The following is a 21,302-nucleotide window of genomic DNA, read 5'->3' as shown; positions in this document are numbered from 1 at the left end:
ATACAAATAAAGATGTTAAAAACAGGTATATTGATACACATTCACAGGATCAAAAAGTTACACTTACTGTGAGAGGATGAGATTTTTCATCAAAAATATCCAATGATCTGTCGGAATCTCTACAAAGTAAAAATCTCTGTTTTAGCAACAAGAATAAGTTGGTAATGCTATGCTCCACTAAAAAGTATTATTCATTAAATGGAATAAACGGACACATTTTATAGATCAGCTTTTCCTAGAATATGGTATGAAGTTATATTTTATTTTTGCAAAGCATTTAACGATGAGATCTTACAACTGAATATTTAAGCAGCTAAACAATGAATAGCTATCCATATTCTCACATTATGCTTAGTACAGTTCTCCCTTAAAATGTGAAACAGTCTCATTAATAGCATTTATTTCAAAAAGGCAGCTGCAATTTTGAAGCATATGCTGTAACTAGCTATAATGGCATGGGTTATTTGTACAGGGGACAGAGTGTTCCTTCACCCATCAAAACTAATCTGTACCTCTGCATTCAGGAAAAGCTAAACAAAGTCCAAAGGCTGACTTGTAGCGAGTTAAGTGTATTTTCTTCAGTCCCTCTGTTTTGACTTTTTATGCTTCATTCTCAATGAAGTACATGCCATTGGATGGATACTGACCATTCCATATCAGCTCAAGAGAGGATACAAAGAGGAAGCAGATACAGCACAAAGTTACAGATTTTTAAAATCCTTTAAATTATACTAGCTGTTACTGAAATGACCAAGACCATATCCCCAGCTCAAAAAGAAAGTTGTTATATTTCAGAAAAAAAAAAGTTCACTCACCTGTTCTTTATATGGTAGAATATTGCTAATGTTACACTAAAAAAGAGAAAGAAAAAAAAGAAAAGACTAAACAAAGCACATTCTGTGCACACTATTCCACTGCAAAAGCTGTTCTCCAGGGCAAAATGTTTAGAATCCATTACGTATTGGCTTCCTCTTACATTTTCGAGTACTCTGTATCTCATTTCTGACGTTTACCTGCCTGAACAGAAACTGGCCAAATCAAATTTGCTAGCCAAACTACTTTTATATTCATCATACAGATGTTTGTGCTGCAAAATAAATATTATACCACATTTTAAACACACACCTTCACTGCCTGATTAAGTGACGTTTATTGACGATGTGGACATTTATTGAAGAAGCTCTGATCTGTTGCAAGATGTACACCACTTCAAAATGGCACAAGCACCATCTTTTAGGTTTTTTTTCCTCTAGAAAGAGAGTGACATACTAGGTACCTCTTGTTTCAAATCAAATTTTAAAGCAACAGATCAACTTAGATATTTCCAAAGTCTATTATGTTAAAACAGTAAAGCCTTCTGGGCCTAAATCTACTTTTCCTTACTTTCCCTTCAAGCACAGTGGAACACCTCAATTCTCAGCTGGTATTGTCTTTGCACAAACAACTGTCTCTGTGGTACCCAGAACAATAGGTCAAACAGCCATTTCCACTGGAGATCCAAGACGACTAAATAATTATCAAACTCACCTACCTGAAATAACAAATATATGAAGAAAAAGTAGAAAGGCTACAACTAAAACCAAAGCCAACAACATACTTTTATCCACAACTAGAGGGCAGACTAATACCACTGGCAAGTAGCAAACACAGTCCTACAAACTTTTCCTGCAACTCCATGCAAAATCCTTTTCAAGTTTTCACAGATCGGGAGTTTCTGGATTTGACTTCCAGTGTGAAGACTGAGCTCCCCACCCCCAACACAGACTTTTAAACTGAAAATGCTGACACACTTCTGCACCGACCCAGATTCTCAAGTACACAATGATAACTACTTTGAAATACAACAGTATATTAGTTCTGTAACTAAAAAAAAAAAAAGCTCACTTCAGCAGTCATAATTAAGCAGACCTCTACACCCCCTCCACGACCAACCTGAATAAGCAGTGCTGTGCTCCTCCCATTCAAGTGTCCAACTGGCTTTGGAACAGACAAGACCACCACAAAATCCCAAATAAGCCTTGCAATGCTACTAAGCCGCTTGTTGGCGACAAATGGTTCTTACCACTTTATTGTGCTTCTAAGGTTAGGTTGACTGACGGTGCTGTCATCTATAAATATTGTTGAGCACGAGCTGTATTTTTTTGTAAGCTGCCCAGGAGAAACCTTAGGGACGAAAAAAGAGAATACATTCAAGAAGAGGGATTCTGTAAGCTTCAGTTTCCCACACTGAATACTTGCTTTACATCTCAAGTAGTTACTGCAGAGAAGGGCTTTGTAGGTGATTGCTCCTGCTACGTAAGCTACTCTACAGCCACCAAGCTCCTGAGGACACTCTTTGTGCAAGCTAGGTTTAGAAATCACTGCTTTTATTATACAACATGATGTTTTTACGTAAGTAATTTTCAGCAGAAATAGCTGCAGCTAAAACTGCAAGTCCTCTGATTTTCTCAGTTCTCCTCCATTCCATTCTTGCCAGTTCAGGTCTCAGCCTTCCCTCTCTGATGTACTTTATTAGATTTCCCTGTGACTCCATAATCAACTTCTCCCTTCTTTTATACCCTATACCTTTACATTTTCTGGTTATCCAGTATAATTTGCATTCGGGGTTTTGTCTTATTGTATTTTAGAAAAAAAGAAACCTCTTCCTGACATTGCTCCCTTCACTCACGCCTTGTTTAGCATCTGGAATCTGGAAATAAAGTACTACTGTTACCCTTACTTCTAGTATTTAGAGCTAGCAATATGTTCCATCATCTACCCTAATCCTTTAGACGAGGGAGAAATCTTCCTATATAACACCGAGTCAGGCTTCCCTGAGCACGTTTAGAGAATGCCTTGCACTAGACCTAGGCCATCACAATTGAGGGAGGAGTTTTAATCAAGCAATTCAAGACTCATTAGTTTTTGCCAGGATCTTTTTAAATGCCTTGTCTGAAAACTTGAAAGTCTTTCATATAAAAATGTTGGCACCCTTCACAACTCAGTGGCTGCCTGGAAATACCTCCCGTTCCAGCTGAAATTTGCCAGCAAAAACAATCCAATCACACTTTACCTTGGTGCTGGCAGACTAAAGCTGGAACTGTAATTGAAAAAGAAAGAAAAGGGAAAAAAAACCACCACACCTCCCCCCAGTCATACTAAATACAACAGACTCAATATCATTATCTTACTAGGAACCTATCAGCAGACAATTCTGCTAGACAGTATTTTAAAAAAATTGTGTTAACAACTTCCATTCTTAGCTTTACTAGTTAATAATTTTTTTTATCCACTTATTAATGACATTGCATCTTTTTTGTATGTCTTTTTTTTTTTATAAGTGAAGTGTCAAAACCAACCAATATTTGTGGAAGAAGCTTAGAGCATATTTTCAGATTTAAAACTAATGGATTATCATTTGTTTATCACGCTGATTACAATGTTTGTTGATAATTCTCTTTTCATGCTGGATACATTTCTTACAGCAAGTCCTGTAGTAATGCTCAAACAGCAAGTCATTTAAGACTTGTCATCTCGGCTAAGAAATTATTTGTTTTATTTCTATTTAAAAGAAACAATGTAGGCAGTTTAACTTATATTTTCTCCTTTACTGTTCTGAAATGCTCAAGACTGATACAACAAAAGAATCCTTTTTTTTTTTTTGACATCACCCATTCTTGCCCTGTGATACTGTGCCTGATTGTTTATTTTTTAAAGACAGGTACCTTTATCTTGCTAAGGAGGGTTTGGAACACATGTAGGACTAAACCCCTAGAATTACTACAGTTGTTTCTCGAATTCGTCTTTGTCCCAATATGCTCATATTATCTATATAGCACACTAAGAATTTGTTTTACTTACATGATTGATGTGGTTACTCTTCCTCTTCTCTCGCACTATAGAAAGCGGGAGAAAGAATGTGAACTGAAAGGTTTCTAAAATACAATCCAAATTTACGTTCAATAAAGTCATTCCATTAACCTAGTCTTCTGAAGTACACGAGTATTAAAAGTTTAAAATTTGACTTTAGGTTTCTGGAAAAGTAGTTTGAGGGAAAAAATGCTGAGTTTTATCAAGCTAGTAAACTACTTCCAACTATCCATAGGTACACTTAGGAACTACTTCTACCCATCACACTAAGGGAAAAAAGTCTTGGCTTTGAAAAGATGCTATGCATCATGAAAAACTGGATGATTTCAGATAGTTCAAGTAGACAACGTCCAACATTCAACAGCAACCACTTAGCAACCAGATGCAAAAACATCACACCCCGAACCTGACAGAGACACACAAGGAGGAAGGTGCCCAGCATTATATATATGTGTCATGTCTCCTCCTATTGTCAGCAGAAAGTGAAGAGGTATTTCACTATACAGAAGATGCTGGCACAAGCCATGCCTATTCATCATATAACTGCAACCATATTATTTGATAGTTTTAAACTGTGTTAGCCTTTCAAAAAATATTGTAAGGTTTAACTTTCAGCTATAACAGCAATAGTAAACCAGTGCTGTTAAAGGAGAGCTGAGAGTTGCATACATGCAGAAAGCTATACAAATGTGACCAGCCCAGACAGATGACTTCTCCAAAATTTTCACCTCAGCTCATTACCACTTGTTATCAGGACACATTCTCTTAAATATTTAGAAAAAAAATTAACATTTGGAACATAGATTGTCCAATTTTTTTTTTTTGTCTTTTTGCATAAATCGAAAGTCATGAACCTGGTAACATACCAGTGAAAGAGAACTTACAGATATTAATTCTACTAGTTCTATGAAAGGTTAACTAGAGAAGATCCAGCGAAATTAGAAAATAAATTCTTCTGCTGACTTGTCCATTAAATTACCCTGTAAAAATCAATTCATCCAACTAATACAAACTTCAGAGAATAGTTAATAGTTATCATCTCACCTAGCAGACCCTTTTTCTACATGAACACAAGTGTATACATTTCAATACATTACACTTGAAGAATACTAAATCATGTTTAAAAGCAATACTGCCCCTAAGAAAGATGTTCATGTGGTTTGAACGTTGCTTGCAGCAAGGCTGAAAGGCTGTACAGTGAAGCTGCACCACAATGTTTAAGAACTCTGTCAACTTGCTAACTGCAACTTAAGCAGCGCTCATCTCAGAGGTGTTTGAGATGTGCAGGTCAGATCCTCTGTTTGAAGCAGTCTTCAATTCCTTGGCATCACCTCTTCTGGAGAATCATGCTAGTGCTTGTTTCCACTGCTTACGGATTATCTGAGCATTGCAAAGTTGATACAACGGATAATTTTACTACTTGCCATAAGACTCTGAATAGCAGGACTGCAACTGAAAGATCTGTCAAAACAATTCTACTTTTCTGTGGCACAGCTATGCCAAGGTAGAAGACGCACTGCAGCTTTCCATCAACACATCCAATCTCAAATGAAACACTGTCTTAGAAAAAATAGCACTTCAAACAAAAACCAACTATAAAAGGGACGGAAGCACTTTTAAACTAATATCTTAAAATCCTTTTGAATTGCAACTTAAAAATTTACTATTGTCAGAATTCTTTTTTATTTGTGCAATATGGAAATGCCTCCACTTTTTAAACAGCATTTTGAAATGCACAAGCTATACTAATCCTTCAAAATTGACTTTATTAGGTAAACAAGGGATCTGCAAAGAAACTGAAAATCCCAATACATCCATGTAATTAAAACCAAGATTCAAGAATAATTATGCTACTGAAACTAAACATATTCAAAAGTAACTGATATAGACTGACAGCTAAGGCTTATTATTCTTCACAGAAAACTGTCCTTTAATTTTAAATTATATTTTTTTAACTTAATTTTTGAAACAGGCCTTATCATAAAAAAAAACCACCACTGCTTGAAGCATGGATTGCAATAGTGAAGGAAGCCTTGCTCCTTTCCACTACTAGGACTCAAACTCTGAAATCTCCTGATATTTAAGTGTTTAGAAGAACAAGTGATTTTAGCTGTTAAGTAAAACAGCCTACAAACACACTTCTATGTAAACATGCAAATCATTAATCCCTATGCTTTGAAAGAGTTAAAGCAATTTAAGTGTTCTTGAGCTGTATATTTAAAACAGGCAGTTATTTTTCCATGTTTTCTCCCGCCTTTTTTTAAATTGGAAAAAAGCTTACCATCTGTTTGAGACTTGCTCAGGAAAATTGTGCTTGCTCTGGGATGATCAGATGGATTAGATTCCAAGGCTAAATCTGAAACAGAAAGGACAAAAAAAAGGAGAGACCTTTAACAGAAGATGATTACTGCAACGATTCCCACCCAGCCTTAAAATGCTCAAGCACAGTGATGGAGACAAGACCAGAAACACATGAAAGGGACTGTCTCTCTAAAGCAAAACCTTACTTTTGCCAAGATAAATAAAAATCTGACATTTTTCGCCTCTGAAGAAAACAAAGCCGGTGGACTTAATCCTACTGCCATGAAGCTCTGAAGTAGCTTATGGTTTCCATCAAAACAAAATCTGGTAAGGCAGATCTCAGAAAGCAACATACATCTTCAAAAGTAAGTACGTGTCCCTGCCTGTGCTCAGTAGAGGGCAGAAAGCTAGAACTTTATCAAGAGCATAATTTAAAAAAAAAAAAAGAAAAAAGAAAGAAAAAAAGACAGACACTGCTGACCTTTCCCTCTATGCTTTAAGTAGCCAGCAGGAAACAATCTCTGTGGTCTTATAAAGAACGTAATAAGTAAATTTTACAGTGCTGATAAATATCAAAACATGGATCATACACTATTCTTTTATTTTGGGATTTGAAGTAATACCCTGTACAGCCAATATGTAATTACTGAAGAACAAAATGACTGCTTTAATCCTTTGCCACAATGAACAGTGATGACATTAGATGAGGACATATTACTCTCTTAGATTAAGAAGGGAGTGATCTCTGAGAAGTTTGTTGATGAAACTGTAAACATCATGATGAAATTCTGAGCTGCGTTAGCTTTGACAGAAGAAACAGCTGTTCTGAAGAAGTCATGCTACAGACACACTGACTTACGTGAACATATGAACAGAATAATCTAGTACTGTGATCCTGCACATCCTGGAAAAAGCAAATTCACATCCATTTACATTGGTCAGTCTGATCTTCCTGTGTGCTACTTAGTCCATGCTAACCATAAAAGCATGCAAAATTGCAGACTTGCACATGGTAGTACTTCAAGGTGGTACACCAGTGCAGCTGCCACACCCTTAAAAAACGTCATCTAAGAATCAACATCAACTTTTAATGAAAAAAAAAAAATTAAAATCTTAAGAGCTTTTTACGCACTCAACCAACAGAACTCTGGTTAAATAGTAGCCAAAGTACGCACAAGCTGTCTTGGTGCTGGAAGTCTTAACCATGTGAATGTGTTGTGCTACTGCACCTAGGCCATAGCACAGCCACAGCCCTCATGCGTCAGCGAGTGAACGTAATTGCAAAAGTACGTGTGTCCCCAAGACTTCTCATTCCAGATTCCCACTGGTACACAACATTGGTATCCAGACCTGGATGTTTTCCAAGTACTTGGCTTACAACATCACTGATCTTAGTCCAACAGTATTGCTCTGACACTGGTCCAGGATGCAGAACACTGTAGTTCTGAATCTCTATTGTGTTAAGTAAGGTAGCCAACGTCTATTTAGGAACATAAAGATAGTTCAATCAGGAATTTTCCCCCCTTCTCAAAAAAGGGCCAGAGTCAGCTACAAAAGCAGACCATCTCGAGCAGTTTTTAAAAGCTAACTTACAAAACCAGTATTTCTATTTTCATCTTACTGTGCTTATTCACTGCACACAGTGAACAGATACCTGAATTTAATCACGTAGTTAAAATGTAAGAAGTCCTGGTTTAGAAGCCCTAGAACGGAATTTGCCTTACAGCTCATACCTGAAGCACCACTAATACATGTTTGATTCTCGGAAAAAAAAAATCCAGCACACAATAGTATGCCGTACTGGCAAATTTTAACTACTGTTTATAATGTCTCAACAAAACAGTGTAACTGTTTTTTTAAATTTGTCCACAACGTTGAGAATTTTCTAACACTGATTTAGCAAAATCACTTTTAATAGACAGTATAGAGACCAACTCTAATTTCTAATGCCAGCGCTCTATTAAAAAAAACCAAACCAAACAACATACTTCAACACAGACCACTAATAATGGCAAATATTAAACAACTTTTTAGATTTGAGAAAGGAGTGATTCAGAAATGAAGGTATTTTGCTAGTTTACCGAATAACTTAAGTATCATCAACAGGCAGAACAAGGCTGCAATATGCAGATATAAAATACAGATTATTATTATCAGGTTACGATGCAACAGAGCAAAGAACTCAGAATTTATTTACTTACAGTTCAGTAGCAACTTTTAGAATAACTGGGTAAGTCAGGTTAGAAAGGACCTCAGGAGGTCTCAAGTTCAACCTCTTGCTGAAAACAGGGTGAGCTACAAGGTAGAACTAGGCTGCTAAAGGCTTTATCCAGTTGAGTCTTGAAAACCTCCAATACGGGTCGCCAGAGCCCAGATCACCTTTCCCACCAAGGGGGACGAATGCCTATAGGTCTATGGGACTCACTATGGAATGGTAGAGAACAGCATGCAGGAGTGTACAAGACTTGCGTGATATTTAGGGGAAGGCAACAAGGAAGACTGGGGAGGAACAAGGACAGGCAAAGAGGGAAAAGGGCTACTGAATTCAGTAATTCCTAACATAGAATTTCATGTTTCTCCTTCTTGAATTTCAGAGGGTTCCTGTTGGCCCAATCCTCCAGCCTATCTAGGTCCCTCTGAACGAGCAGCCTCCAGCCTATTGACTGTTGCCCAATTGGGTGTCATCTGCAATTTGGGCGCACCCCATTGCCTCCCCCAGGTCATTGATAAGTGTTAAACAGGACACGTGCTTCTCTTCCAGGGAAGAGGCAGTAACGGGTAACGCCCATCCTCCCTCACCTCATAAAAAAAATACACTAACATCTTGACGTCCCTGAGGTTTTGATTTACTTGGAAACTATATGACTTGTTAAAGCTCACTTCTTACATTGTTTTTGCCTCTTGTGCTCCGCCAGTTCCTATATATCCATGCTGCTTAGATGTTAGAAATCATTACTTGGGCTAAAAGCACTACGAGAATTGAAAACATGCAAATATAACCAACTTTCATCCCAGACAAAAAGGTCTAAGATCCACAGCACTGCAGGATGCACCAAGGGACACAATATTGACATGGCCACACAAGTCAAACTTGCCCCCCTGAACCCAAGTAGACCCACACTTTTGAGGAGAGGAATAGCAGCAAAAGGAAAATAGACTTTGCTGGCTCCAGTTCCACACTGGCTCTGCCAGACACAAGATGCTTTCTGCTAGACAGTCAGGTGTATCAGCACCCACAGCACATTAAATCCACAACACAGACTATACAACTGGAGTTACGTTACAATACTAATGAAGTCCAAGACACACGTGCAGCCCCTGTTACAAACCCCCTTCAAGAAGTGATCAAGACCAACTGTGACTAGGCTTCTTATCCCAGAATAATGTGGCATTACTAGAAACAGTACATCTGCTTTTGTCTTGCAAGAGACAGAAGAAAGACAGATGCATTTAGTAGACTGCCTCCCTGTAGCTTTCCTCTTCTAAGCAGCCAGAGAATTTTGTCTGTCCTTTCTATGCTGTTCTCCCTGGACAATATTTTTTTCCAAACAATGGAAAAATTAGTCATATGATTTGCTTTTCCTAAACCGCCAGTGTTGCTCATGAAATACCAAAATGCAAGAGCCATAGAGCTGATGAAGGAAGCATAAGACAAGAGGCAGATAAGAACGTGAGAAGAGGCAAAATGTAATGGGAAACATGGCAAAAAAAAAAAAAAAAAGCCAGAGGAAGAGATCAATCAGTCTGCAAGTCTGCAAACAATTTGATTCATAACCAAGCGTAACTCCTAATACTTCCATCCTGGGAGCACTTACAAGTCCAAAAAATCAAGATATCTAGCCCTGAAAATAAGGGTAAGTCTTGATTAGGAGCTACATCAGAAGATGTATGACAGAAAGCTCAAGCTTCACAGAAAGTGACAGGATGAACAGAAATAATGGGAATTAAAACATGCAGAAACAGGGATGAGAGAAATGAGAGAAGGAAATGGATGATAAAAGAAAACAACTCCAAAACATTTTCGTTCTAGAGGCTATCAACTCAATAGAACTCAAAACACATTTTCTGTTGGACCCTCACACTTAGTAATAAAGAGGTGAGAAGGGAAGATTCCCACCAGAAATAAGGTCCGTCGGAGCAGCACAGTAATGTTGCCATGCTGCAATGGCCCTCCACGTCTCTCCAAGAGCTGCGTATTAAAAATAGCCTTCCCTCTTATTTCTCTGCATCTCTCAGTGCCACTTACTCACGTTGTACTACCAAGGCTGTCAGATCAACCCTGCAACTGGAGCACAGAGAAGCCTGAACTTGCTTCCCTCTCTCGCCATTCCCATTTTAAAGAATCCCTTGCAGCTTGCTTGCCCTTCAGACAATCTCAGCTACCTCTGCTGCTGCTGTGCACTCCATGCGCCGATAAGAGCATACAGTCCCCCGCAGGGCAGCTCATGTTACTTTTAAAAGCAAACCTCTGCCCCTAGCTCAAGATCTCATGTCCTTTCCTCAACACAAAATCCGCATGAAGACTTTACTTTTACTCATCTATGCCATGTAAGAACATGTGTGGGTTTTAGGCATTTATAATGCTAGCTACTTAGGTACTGTTTTACACACCTCCACAGGTGATTTCTAATTATTAAGAACACATTTTACACACTGCATCGTGCTACATATATTATCTCACGAATAAAACTGACAGTCAAAGATGTCACTGTTACTAAGTAGCAGCCTTTTGACAATTTCACTACTTCAGAACACTAAAATATTGCATTTCCTTTAATAGTTTTAGCCCCATCCTCTGCTTTATTAGACAGCAGTAACATTTTGATACAGCACATATTTAAAGCATTAAGTCATAAAATAATCTCTTTGCTGTAAATTGACAGTGGGTTACTAGCTTTGATTAATGTTTGAGCTTCCCTTATATTTCATTACCTTACAGTGTGAAAGATGTGAGTTACTCAACACTTCCAATAAAGATTTAAAAATTAAGACAAATTAGACTAAAAAATTTTCTAATACATTTCAGAAAGTGTGTTATTCCTAGCAATAGCTTCATTCCCAGAGGGACCTGGACAGGCTCAAGAAGTGGGCCCGTGTGAACCTCATGAGGTTCAAGGCCAAGTGCAGGGTCCTGCACCTGCGTTGAAGCAACACCCAGTATTAGTACAGGCTGGGGGATAAAGGATTTGCCCTTTCACACCACACTCCTGAGTTGGGCTGGTTCAACAGTAAATGGACACAGTCAGCATTTCAAATTTGCTACTAAAAATCAGAAGAATTTAGAAAGCAAAAGTGTAGACTATCTATTAAATACTGTGGGCTAACCAGGGTTCAAGTTTTCTATTCACTTCTGTGACTTTAAAAAATAAAAATAAAAATCAATACAGTATTGATGTTGCATTTTTTAAACTGCAGGATGATCCACACCACTATCATTGGCCTCCACAGCAAATCCCAACATGACCCTATTGCACTCAGCTCCCAGACCCTGTTGGGAAACATGATTGAGAGATCTGTTCCACCAGACACAATACCTAGCCTTTCTAGGACCGAAAGAAGTTGAGTGGGCTTCCATGTGTTTCATGATGGGTTATAATCACTTCTACATGTCTTAGCTAAGCAGAACAGCAGGATGTCAAGAGTACTCCAAATTCCACAGTGAAGGCAGGACCAGTTAAAAGAAAGGAAAACTAGATGTCCCTAGGATTTTATGTTGGCACTAGAAGGAAAACAGTAGTTCACAGGCTAGATCTTAAAAGTAACCAACATTTTGTTAGAGATGTTTCTGTACTGCATGTAACACAGGACCATTTAGACAGACAAGGAGAAAGAATTGGTTCCATGCTGTCCACTTTTTATTCCCCAGACAGACCTTTACATGTAACATAATTCACTACCACGAGAAGCTAAAGCAGAACTCTTCAACCTTAACTTTTTAATTGATAAGCCAAAATAAAGTTTTCTAACTGTACATACACATTAAAGATAAACCAAATTTTACATTTCCATGTACTGTGTGCTAGGTGTCACATGCCACCTGATGGACTGGCATACGTTAAGTTTTTTTCAACTTCCAATTGCTCACATTAATGCAAACTTCAGATGAAGTTTGGGCTTTTATGAAAGTTAACAGTTTCATCAAGTTTTGTGCCATTTTAGGCACAAGCTCAAACGCAGTCACTCTTTAGAGTGGCTTTGTGGATTCTCAGCGTACCTGCAGTATGTTCTATAAAATTAAATAACTTATCTGCATAACAAAAAACATCCAACAGTTTTACAGAAAAGCGCCTTTTTTTTTTAATCTTTTAAAGAAACTGACATTCAACAGTTTATTATCCAAGTCTGACTGACATGTTTGATGACAAGCCAGTGTTACTTTTCACACTGGAAAAAACTTAACAACTATGTTTGATTGCTGCAATGACTTCAAGACCCTTTCAGAACTCCAAACAAAAGCAAAGCTGTGCTATAAACACACAGCTCATCAGACACTGCAGAATGCTACCTGGTTGACAGTGGGATTTTTGTGTAAGCTGTTGAGGTAAAACTGATATTTGCATCACCTGCAAGTACGAGTTTTAGTTTTACTCATCTGGCTTCACTACACATTTAAATAAATAGCACCAAGCTTTTTAAGCCAGTTGCGTCTTTGTCCCTTCAAGTGGAAACATTTGGCATTTTCTTCTGAAAACATGGGTTTTCTAGTGAGTGAAATAGAAGCGCACATTCAAACTCCAGCTATAATAAATTAAAAAAACCCCAGATTTAGAAATCTCACAATCAGCTTGTTAGCAAGGATCTGTAGATCCAAGGTCTGGGTTCTTAACTTTCAATAGCATTTTCCTCCTGCCTCCCACAGTAACTTCTTCCTTTATGTGGAAGAAACATTGTTAGAAACCTTAATTTAATGTGTAATGCAAATTTGGGAGGAGTAGGTTTTTGTGTTTTGTTGGCTCGTGCGAGAGTTCATTCCCATGTTAGTCAGCTTTTCAGTATGATCTCACCACGCTGATCGCCCTTGAGAGAACAGATACTTCTAGCCACAAAATTTCTGTTGCTCTGTAACATCTACCCTGACAGGAGGGAAAAAGCAAGACTCCTAAAGAAAGCCAGAAGAGGAAAGGATCCTAGAAATGAGTTACATGGAAACCATAGTGTAAAAAAAAAAAAAAAAGTCAAGATTAAAATGAATTCAGTTTCCTTAATTCCACGAGTTTCATCAAAATCCTCAGGAGAGGATTTCATACAAGAGAATCAGAAAATCATTTGGTGGGAAGAGATCTTTAAGTTCATCAAGTCCAACCGTTAACCTAGCACTGCCAAATCCCACTAAACCATGTCCCTAAGTGCCACATCTACATGTCTTTTAAACACCTCCAGGGATGGTGACTCAACCACTTCCCCAGGCAGCCCGTTTCAGTGCTCGACAATTTCCTTTCAATATTTCCCATTTTCTGAAAAATCTCTCTGTTATAGTAGCTGTTACACTGGAAGCCTGAAGAAACACTCACCAAACCAAACCAATCAGTTTCCCTCCATATGAGCTTCATGTATGTATGTTCCATATCGACTCTTCTTAAAAACCTAAGGCTCACATAAACTTGCTCACTGCAGAAGTCTCCAAGATTTAGTGAGGAGAGAAAAGGACAGATTTCTTAGCTGTCAGCAGTACTCAAACATAAGAACAGGAATACAGATACTATGCTATGGCTATGACTTCTAATTCCCAAAGTTCTAGATCGATTTCATCATTGTTTCTGATCAACTTATTGATTCAGTCATTTCCACTACAGGCATGTTACAGACCATTTCGTAAAGGCCATGACATCAGGCATCTTAAGCCAACAACATGGAAGGTGTTTCAGGCTCGTAGAGAGTCAATTCTTTCACATTTGTCAAGACCACGTGTTATTTGTAACTGCTACAAACACCTTTGTGATTCTCTTTCCTAGGAAAGAGGTATTGAGAGTTCTGGGGAAAGAAGAGTGAGCTTTAAGTTAGCTGAAAAACTTGGCAAATACAAGGGAAAAAGTAGAGGGAACACCAGAACAGGGACCAGAGCATCAGTTGGTTTTCACCCCCAACTTCATATTTGTCTAACTAGACAATGGTATTTGTCAGCCTATGCAGCTAAATATCATCAAATAGAGGGGCACAAAAACCAACACAAGATGGTTAAGATTTTCTTGTGCTAAAAACTGCTGGCATCAAAAACCTGATCCTTGCATCAAAGTGTTCATATTTTTTTCTTTTTTTCTTTTTTTTTTTTATTTAACTAACTTACACTTTAACCAGGATTTTAAAAAAACAGGAAAAAACCCCTCCACCCACATGCTTGAAGTAAGCTGACATTACATAAGAGAGGAACAAATGAACCATATTTAGACCTTCTGCAAGGAGGTTTATAGACAAGCTGTTAGTGAAATCAGATCACAGACAATCAATATATTCAAGTATCTGTTCATCTTCAACACTGCTTAATAACTGCAGCATGCAAGCAACGTGCAGCTTGCCCCTTTCAGTGTGACACAGCCTCTAGAAAGCCAGGGGGGTACTGAAAAAAGAAAAGTAGGCACACAGATGCTTGCAGAGTTATTCAGGCAGTAGTGTGTCTGAACCTGTTCAGGTAAATCTCACTTAGTTCATTCTCTATTAACGCTCCTCTTCAAAGTCCTCTACTGTTTGTTTTCCCATCTAACCTCTGTCTGATGTCTACATCCCACTCAGCACCTCTCTTGATACCATTTGCTGTTCCCTTTCATCCCTGATTGTCTTTTCCCTTGTCATTCTCCACCACCCACCCACCCCCAGTTCTTCAGGTGAAGGTACCAGGTCATTTTGTCCCACCAGTTCAGTAGGTCAACAATCCTCCCCTTGGCTCATGTGAATCAGGCAAACCTCTGCTCAGCAAAACTGCTGAGCTCAGTAAGCAGCAGTGGCGGAGGGAGATAATTCTTGTTCTAGTTTTATCCAAGGATCAAAGAATTTATGAAAAATTAGATCTGTGTTTAAATACAGGGGTCTGGCAGGAAAGTGGCAGCCATAAGAAGTTCCCCCCCAAATAACTAGAAAAAATAGCAGGAAAAAAAAAGCCCAAAATAAACATTAGCAGACACTGATTTGGGAAAAAAAAATCCAAACAAAGCCCCCCCAAAAAACAGTAATCGGCACAGCCCAAATGGCACATTAAGATCAAAGAGCTGCTATTTCTAAACCTACAGAGGAAAGCCTTCTTGGTCAAATCAGACTGCTTTGGACTGTTGCTTGCATGCTGGAAGAAGGAACGCTTAACGCTTAGCTGAACTGTCAACTAGTAGCCTTCGCTTTTGATATTTCGCATTAGCAGTAGGCATGAACCTATTTGGAAGAAACTGTTGTTTTCAAAGTTACGTTTATTCCCGTTTACTTAATACAACTTGGCTTAGCATATCAAACCACAAATGCAGGCTTATTTCTCATTCTGAAAAAGCATGCACTGGTTATGGATCTTGAGAATGATAAAATACAAAGTCATCCTTTAAATTCTCTCTTACAACAATCCCTTCCCATTTGAATTAACTTTTGTTGAAACACTACACTTCCAGTTTCACAGTGTGTTTTATCTTCATCCCACTTACCACTCCTTTTTGTCTTACATAAATACCATTCATAACCTCCCCATGTTATGGAAGTGAGATTTTTTTTTTTCTTGTTTCATTCTGATCTGATACAGACAATCTAAGCAGTGCTGACTGTAAAGCAGTGCCTGTTAAGTAGAGTGATGGAGAAGATACAGAATAATCCTCGTTTAAGAGCGTAGACCTGCAAGGACCACATTCCACTTGCTACGGAAAAAGCAAGTCAAAACATTACAAAAGAAAAAGTCCACAGCTCAGTTGGTAAATTCTGCATTCCTGATAGAACCAAAACATTCAATTTTAGCAAAGCAAGTGCAAAAGTATTAAGAAAGACTTAAGAACAACAAACAACTTCAACATAGAAATTTAAGGAATGAAGCATCTGCATCACATTTGGATGCTAGCTTTCTGATATATTTAGCTGTGTTCTTAGAAACTCCTAGAACTGAACAGCATGAACAAAAATAGCCAAGATGATCTTGATTTTTTTCCCCCCCTGCAGCTTTCTCTCTTTTCCCCCTGCCAAAGCATTCAAGAAAAGGCCAGTCAGTAGTTTCCTAACCTTCCATCATTGACAAAATTGTCATCTTAGCTAACCTATGATATTATACATTAATAAATTATAGAAGTAATATTTATCCCTCAAATATACTTACCACTATAGCAACAAACTAATGCTCTGTAGTAGTCAACAGAGCAGGAACACGCAGGCTGCTTGCATGGTTTGGGTGTGCTGACAGCTTTTATATCCCAGAGTTAAGAGGGATAAGCACAGCTATCTGGTATATGCAAGTGCTGCGTTTACAGATTTATTATTTTCATAGAAGGTCTTAAATTAAACAGATAGCACTATCACTTAAAATTTCATTATAATGTCTGTTTCATAACACCCAATTTCAGACTTCACAAATAATGCCTTATGTTTTGAAGTTAACTGCTTCAATCTTACCCAGGTAGTGCTTTATACTGTTCAAAAATGAACAGAAGAAGTTTTACTTCTAATATTGGCCATCCAGAATTGTATTTCCATAAAGATATCAAACTTTGATACTTTTTGCAGCCCTAAACAGTTATATCAATCAAGAAACTGTAGAAAAATGGCATCTATCATTTACAGCAGATCTACTTATGAGGCCATGCAATAGTGAACCACATACCACTGTAAAAGTGATCTGTAAAATAATCTAAAACATATCCTACTTATGGAGTTCCAATTTTAGTATTACCTCCTGCCTCAAGACTAAAGTTTCCATAGCCACAAAAGTAAAATTTGTGATAGACAGCTGCTATCTTATTCTTGGTCTGTACACTTTTATTCACGTCTGCAAATTCAAAAAATTAAATACTTCCCTACTTCAAGGCCAGTTCTGACATCTGGATGAACTCACAATTAAGCCTAGTTACATACCACTGCTGACAAGATCACATACTAAAGATTCAAACAAATACAACCCTTATTCCTGAGCAGACTTATTTAGTTTAGGCTTATTAGAATCTTTAGAGAGTTTAGCTCCTCCTCCCATAACGAGTATGGGAGAGTTGAGACATTTCTGTAATATCCTCTCGCAAAAATGAAGTTTTATTTCTCCTAGGCGGCAAATATAATTTCTCCTACTGCTGTATTGCAGAGCTGTCTCAAAGGAGATCCAAGGGGCTGACTGTTCCATCTCGTTTCTGTAACAGCTGCACCATATGGTGCTGTGCAGAACTGTGCGAGTTTAATAATTCCATTTCTGAAGGTTTCCTCACACTCTTTTGCAGCCAGTTTCTCTCTGATAGCCAAAATTTTTTTCTTAAGTTCAAGACGAGTATGTAGGGCCAGTGTAAGTGTTACTGTATGCATCATACATTAAAGATGTCAGACAGGCCATCTTTTTCCAACTGAATATATTTCATATAGGTGTGGTTATAATTATGAAAAGGAATAGCAAGACGCTTGTTAATTAAACCAAGTTTTGAATATCACAAGCTATTACCCTGTGCTGTATGCTTACAGTATCGCGTGAACATACAGACAGACAGGAGCACCCCTAACCTGTTACATGTTGTCTCGGTAACTCACTGCAGCAAAAACCTGCGAGCTCTTCCCAGGCATGTCTGAAGAGGAGACGCATTACAGAGCACGCCTGTGTGACACCAGTGCTCCAGGTATCACTGGAAGGAATCTGAACAGCAAACACGTACTTTCCCATGAGCTCAAGGAAAGCAAACTGGGAACACTGAACACTACATGACAAGGAACCTCGGTGTAATGAGTCCACAGCTATCACCAAGCACCCTGCATAGCTAGATTACAAATTACCCATGTCCAGCTGAAATGATGTCATATGCACACAATCTTTGTAATTCTTCCCTTATTCCCCACACACCCTCTTCCTTCCTCCTGTTCAACAGAGGCTGGAAATGCAGCAGCGTTTGCGAACTGCCTGGACATTACAACTGAGTCACGACTCCATAGTTAAGGAGAAACGAGCAGCCAGATCCCCACCTCAAACGGGAGCACCCGGGGGCTCTGCCACCATTCTTTCGGGTTCCCTGACCCGCCCTCTCCAGCGGGGCAGCCGGGGACCCGAGTGTGTGCGTGGGGAACTGGCCGCTTCTCCGCCCTTGGCCGGTTACTCGTTAAGCGGCCGCGGCTGTACTTCGGGAAGAGGTCCCCGGTCCGGCGGCAGGCAGGCGGCGTGCCCGCAGGAACCCCCGGGGCTGTCAGAGCGCTGACAGCCGCAGGGAACTTTGCTTGGGGCGCGGCGCGGGGCCGGGCCCCGTCAGGCCGCCCCCACCCCCCCCGCCTTCCCCCGCGGGGCTCGCCGGCCGGCCCGCCCGCTCCCCCCGCCGCCGGGACAAAGGGGGCGCGCCGCGGGCGGGGAAGCGCCGCGCCCTGGGCTGCCGGTCCCCCGGACACCCAGCCGCGGCGGAGCGGGGCGGGAGCACCATGGGGACACAGCCGCCGGCGGGGCGGGGATGCGGTGCCCGGCGCTCCCCGCCGCCCGCTGGGCCCCGCCGCTCGCCCCCCGCCGCCGCTCACCATCCGGGAACTCCCGGTCGCTGATGTGCTGGAGGTGGGGGCCGCCGCCGCCGGGATCCGAGTCCCCCGACTCGGCCTCCGCCGATCCCGAGCCGCCGCCGCCTCCGCCGCCCGCCGCCGCCGCCGCCTGGTACGCGTCCGCCCAGCGGTCGGGCGCCGGCGCTGCCCCGCCGCCGCGGGCCCGGCTGAGCTTGGGGCTGGCGTCCGGCGATACGCAGCAGGTGACGGTGTTGCCCATGGAGCTCGGAGCTCCCCCGCCGGGCTCCGGCTACGCGGCTCCCGGGCTGGGGCGGGGGAGGGGGGCGGAGGGGGAGCCGAGGCGCCGGGCTGAGGGAAGGAGGGAGGGACGGCGGGGCGGGCCGGGCCTCAGCGCCGCATCACCGTCGCCTCCGCCCCGGCCGGGCGCGGCCCCCGCCCGCCCCAACGGCCGCGCGAGCCCCCCCGCCGCCTCCTGCGCGCGGGCAAGCAACGGACCTCTCGCGAGCGGCCACCTTCCCCCGGGCCGGGGGAGGGGCGGGCGGGAGGCCGGGGCGGGGGGGTGGGGGGAGGCGCGGCCCCGCCTCGCTCCCACCCAATCGCCTCCCGCCGCGGCGCCGCGTGACGCCGCTCCGCCAATGGGCCCGGGGGTCGTCACGCGGCAGCCGCCGCGCCCTTCCGGGCCTGGCACCCTTTGCCTTCCCCACGCGCACACGCACGGGCAGCGCCGGATCCACCCCCCCCCCCTCGGCCGCGCCCCCTGGCGGGGCCACGCCCCCTCTCGCGTGGCCACGCCCCCGGCCACGCCCCCTCGGAGGTGTGGGGGCGCCCGGCTCCCGCTGCCCGGCCGCGCACATGGAGCAGCTGCAGCAGCAGCAGCATAATAATAAATAATAATAAAAAGCAATAATGTAGCATAATAAAATAATACATAAATAACGATACGACTGATATTCCGCCTCCGGGGTGGCTGCGGTGCGGGCAGGCCCGGGAGGGGAGGGATGCAGGCAGCCCCGGGAGGGATACAGGCAGCCTCTCCTGTGTGATGCTCCTCTAAATTCAGGAGGTTGTTTGCAGGTCTCGCCAGCTCCTTTTCCCCCCGTATCCAAGGTCTGAAGGGCGTCCAGGTTGGTCAGGGGTGTTCTGCCTGCTTGTCCCCACGGGTGTCCTGGCACCGGGCTGGGCGGGGGGCTGCAGCCGCCGGTGGGGAGCTCTGGGGTTGGTTCCCAGTGACTTTTTGGTGAAGTCCCTCAAGCCCAAGCGATGCCGTGTCCTGCTGCTGGCTTATATTGCTGCTCTGCGCTTCACCCGCAGCGGCGGCCTGAGGAGGGAAGGCAGCGCACGGCGCTGGGATTCCCAGGGAACTGCTGATGGTCTGGGGTGAAAATCTCCGGCAGCTGCACTCCTGCTTGGCGAGCCCCGGCTACCCCAGAGCTTCTCAGAGGGCTTGGGACGCTCAAACACACTCCAGGGAAGATGGATTAGAGGAGGAGATACCCGCGGCAGTCAGGGGCCCTGATAAACATGCACGTAGGTCATTCTGCAATGGATCACCTCACTATCACCACAAAAATTTAACTCTGGCTCTTGATAAGAAGAATGGCGCTGCAGAAGACTGCGGAACACACAAAGTATTACAAAACGCCCCTATCATGCTGGCAGTTACTCCAGAGAGAGGCAGGCTGAGGGGTTTACTCCATTTTGCAGGACAAATCCTAACATTGGCTCTCCCACGTGATCCTGGGTGCCGAGTTTTCAGACAAAACCATGCCTAGTTTCTTTGTGGAGAGGAAGTCATAGGTGCTGCGTCTCTCGAATCTGTACGACCTAATCCCAGGCACAATAAAGGGAGGAACTAAATGATTTATAGTCTTATATGAGGATTATTCCCTTGGACCGATGAATTATGCTTTTTCACTCGCCGGCAAGTTCTCTAAGCTGTGTTGGCTAAGCCTCTCTACGCGCTACTGACAGTTTGTAAAGCCTCGTTACTCCGGAGAAACCTGACCTCGCTGTAGATTACGCGAGGGCCTCGGAGATTTGCTTTCAGCGCCTTTTGAACCGCTTCAGCCCAGCGTCACTCCGGAAAGCTGTGGGATGGCGGGTCCTACTCCCAGGTCTCAGGAGGACCGGGACCCAGCCGTCGAGTGGGACAGGAGACTGGCCTGAGTCAGGGAGGGAAAAGAGGGGCTACACACAAAACAGACATTCAGAAGTTGTTGGTGTTTTCTTCCCTCCGGCATTGTACCCACTGATTTTTGGTGAGGAGGGCGCGGGGAAGAGAAGAAAGCTGGAGGGCTGGCGCGGTTTAGTGAAGTAATTAATTCTCCAGCAAGAATAAGAGCTGGCTTGCATCTGCTCTATTTAATATTAAAACTGGCATAATTTACCCTCTTACAGCAGAGAAGCAATACCCTTGCTTGTTTGCACCTGGCTGACTCTGTTTTAAAAAGCGTCAGCGGCTGAGCAAGCTGACGGAGGCGAGCCTGCTCCGTTTGGAGCGGTGGTGGGAACCAGGAGGCAAATCCACACAT

The 21,302-nt window shown here is 42.2% G+C and overlaps 1 protein-coding gene across 1 annotated transcript in view; it reads right to left on the bottom strand.

Moving 5' to 3' along the window:
* The window catches only part of CCNYL1 (cyclin Y like 1), a 34,997-nt gene extending 15,818 nt beyond the window's left edge, over positions 1-19,179 (bottom strand). Inside the window, exons 1-6 of the mRNA XM_054210205.1 lie at positions 18,793-19,179; positions 6,131-6,205; positions 3,841-3,875; positions 2,063-2,163; positions 816-851; positions 68-119 (exon numbers count right to left, since the gene is read on the bottom strand). Coding sequence (XP_054066180.1) covers positions 68-119; positions 816-851; positions 2,063-2,163; positions 3,841-3,875; positions 6,131-6,205; positions 18,793-19,030 — 537 coding nt within the window. The 5' untranslated portion in view covers positions 19,031-19,179. The remainder of the gene's footprint in view (positions 1-67; positions 120-815; positions 852-2,062; positions 2,164-3,840; positions 3,876-6,130; positions 6,206-18,792) is intronic.
* Positions 19,180-21,302: the final 2,123 nt, after the last annotated feature.

Source organism: Rissa tridactyla, chromosome 7, assembly GCF_028500815.1.
Source record: "Rissa tridactyla isolate bRisTri1 chromosome 7, bRisTri1.patW.cur.20221130, whole genome shotgun sequence".
Lineage (NCBI taxonomy): Eukaryota > Metazoa > Chordata > Aves > Charadriiformes > Laridae > Rissa > Rissa tridactyla.
This window is presented reverse-complemented; position numbering and strand designations above follow the sequence as displayed.